General features: G+C 55.5%; 1 protein-coding gene across 1 annotated transcript; it reads right to left on the reverse strand.

The window, feature by feature from the left end:
* Positions 1 to 214: 214 nt before the first annotated feature.
* On the reverse strand, positions 215 to 2,592 carry LOC127753251 (uncharacterized). Its single transcript, XM_052278726.1, has one exon. It carries the CDS (start codon positions 2,590 to 2,592, stop codon positions 409 to 411), a length of 2,184 nt encoding a protein of 727 aa, XP_052134686.1. The 3' UTR covers positions 215 to 408.
* Positions 2,593 to 3,164: the final 572 nt, after the last annotated feature.

Here is a 3,164-nt window from a genome sequence, read left to right on the forward strand (position 1 = left end):
ATTTTTTAACTAGTTTTTTAAAAGAGTCAAATTGTGAAAATTTCGGTACAATCGGTTAACACAGTTGAACGACTTCAACTGCCAATCAATCAATCTTCCCAATCCAGATGGTAGTCACAACCCACATAGTCGCCATCATCTACTTGATCCTCAATGGACACACAAAAAAAAAAAACCTAAGACAACAAGAACGAATCAAGCTGCCTCGCGGAAGGTCACTATATACAAGTGATGTACTCTCTCTGGCCTAATATATAACTACCTATAATGTGATTAGATCTAGGACTACGAATCTGATTTAATATATGTCCAGATTCGTAGTGCTAAAATGGATCTAATCCCATTCTAAGTTGCTATGAACTGAAACGGAGGGAGTATTAAAATATATGCGGCAGCAGGCATGCATGTCTACTGGTCAAGGACGACGAGCTTAGCGTTGGCGTCCCCCACCTGGGTCCTGTACATGTCGCCGATCCCCATGTGCGCCATGAGGAACCAGACCATGGTTATGAGCTCGCCGCCGCGGCTGAGCTGCCGAACGTGCGTGCTCCCATGGCACCTGCCAGCCGCGTGGACGAGCATCTCCCTCCACACTCCGGCCACCACCCTCCACATGGTGTCGTCCCCCAGCTGCAGCAGCGCCTTGGCCAGGATGCAGGCGTCGAACAGCACCGACTTGCTCTCGTCGCCCTTCACAACCGCCGGCTTCTTGGACGTGTTCACCTCGAGCAGCATCCGCTGGGCGTCGTGGTGGGTGGGGTCCCACGCCGCCGCCGACCGGAAGATGCGGCGTGCCTCGGCGCGCGTGTCGCGGTACCGGAGCAGCCCGATGCCGGCGGCCGTCGCCGTCGCTGCGGGCAGCATCTCCGGCCGCCTGGCGAGGAGGTACAGCATGTACTCCGACAGGGTCTCGCTGATGGACATCAAGCCCTGGATGTCACCGTTCCGTGGCACTTCTATGTCGCGGCGACGGTGCGAGCACAGGTCCGTGGCGACGCTCCACAGCAGCAGGGACTCGTCGAACTCCCTCCTCACGCTGTCGCGCACGACGTCGTTCACGTTGAGCTCCATCAGCTGGATGTCGCCGACGAGCTCATTGATTATCCCCTCGCCGCCGCGGTAGTCGCAGACCTCCTTCATCTCCTTGCCGCCGGAGTACCTTACTTCGTTGGCCGTCTTCCTGAGCCCATCGAACACGTAGTTGAGGACGTCGATGGACTTCTTCCCCTTGTTGGAATCCTTGATCTTCCTGCAGCTCACCGGCTCGTGCCGGATGAAGAAGAAGTCGTCCAAGATCTCCCTCACGCCCACCATGTCGGCTACCCAGGCGAGGCAGCGCACGACGCGCGGGATCGTCGTCCACCTGCAGCACCAGCACCGGCGGCCGGCGTCCTCCTCGGGCTTGCCTAGGCTATACCTGATGAGGTTCATCTTCGTGATCCGCTCCGACCACCGCCTCGTCGGCAGCCGCACGGCCCTGGCCACCCGTGCAAGCCAAGCTAGCTTCGGCTTGCCGTCGAGGAATGCCAGCGTCCAGTCGGAGGAGAGGAGCATGAGGTACCCGGCCACGTCGATCGCCACCCCACCAAGCAGCAGCACGTAGGTGACACCGCGGTCGACGTGGCGGACGCCGGCCTTGTCCATGAGCACGAAGAGGACGACGGCGACGACGAGGCACGCCGTGGCGACGAAGCGGAGGAGGCAGCCTCTCCTGGTGCTCGACACGGCCGCCTTGGTGTACGCCATGTCGTAGAGGAAGCCGAGCTCCACCTCGACCACCTCGAACGCCGCGGCGGCCGTCATCACGTCGCCGCGGTCGAGGAAGTAGGCCTGGCTGATCCTCCGCTCCTTGTAGCTGAGGACGAGGTTGACGAAGAGCACCCGGAACATGGCGAAGAGCTCGTACGCCATCGTCTCCACGCTCTTCCTGCCGTTCTTCATCACCTCCGCCTGCTCCAGCACCTCCTTGTGCTCGCCGTCGACGACGATGATCTCGACCATCAGGCCGGCGTTCTTCTTGGACTCGAACTCCGTCATGAGTTTGGCATAGTTGGGGACAGGATTAGGCTCGCCGAGCATCTTGTCGCGGAAACCTCTCACGCTTCCGGAGTAGAGCGAGTAGATTCTCTCGCCGTACTTGATGACGCCGGCGACGAAGACGAGGACGGTGGCCGTGACCATGGGGTTGCTCGTGACGGAGCTGAAGAAGACGACCAATGCGACGAAGACCACGAACAGCATGCCGGCGAGGTGGCGCAGCCAGAGCTCGTTGTCGTCGAGCGAGTAGGCCGTGATGGTGTCGGGGCCGCCGAGGTGGAGCAGCAGGAATGGCGTCCAGAAGGCGAAGATGGAGGAGGACCCATTGTTACTGCCGCTGATGCTGAGGCTGTAGAGGAGGAGGCCGAGGCCGACGACGGCGACCCAGCCGGCGACGAGGTAGCTGGACCAGACGGCGAGGTGGGGCAGCGGGTGGCAGGAGCGCTTGCGCGTGGGCGCGACGAAGACGAGGATCACCTGCAGGGTGAAGCTCAGCAGCATCGCCGCCCTGATCAACCAGTCGCTGTCGTTCACCGGATTGAAATTGAAACCCATTGGTCAAAGACCTGAATTGACCGGCAAATTTGTTAGACAGGTATGATCCAATATATTATTTGAGATCAACAAACGAGTAATCAAATGAAGTGTGAGAGAAATATTTAACCTGCAAGCGTAGTATTGTTTGTTTGATTGGTGCATCATATGGTAGCAATAGGATAAGCAACAATATATAGGCATTTGATCGTTTCATATGCTATATACGTACTATAGGTACATGGTGTATTGTCTTGTCCTCCCTTCGTTTCAGGTTATAAGGAGGTGCTTTTTAGATTGTTGTCATTTTCAACCATACCATTCGTTGGCAAAGTTGCTTTAGTTTATTGCCAAATTTGGTAATTACATAAGAAATCCTGCCAAAATTTCGGTATTGCCAAAATTTTGCTAGGATACCAAAATTTTGCTAGGATGGCAATATTGTTATAATTTGGTAATGCTTATTTTGACTACAATCTGAACAGGCCTGAAGTTTTGAGTTTGGTGTTTCAAGTTCGACAAAGTTAAAATCAAAATTAAAACAGTTTGATCTTGATCAACGTCTTATAACCTGAAACGGGGACTACTAAATA

The sequence above is a fragment of the Oryza glaberrima genome, chromosome 10 (genome assembly GCF_000147395.1).
Source record: "Oryza glaberrima chromosome 10, OglaRS2, whole genome shotgun sequence".
Lineage (NCBI taxonomy): Eukaryota > Viridiplantae > Streptophyta > Magnoliopsida > Poales > Poaceae > Oryza > Oryza glaberrima.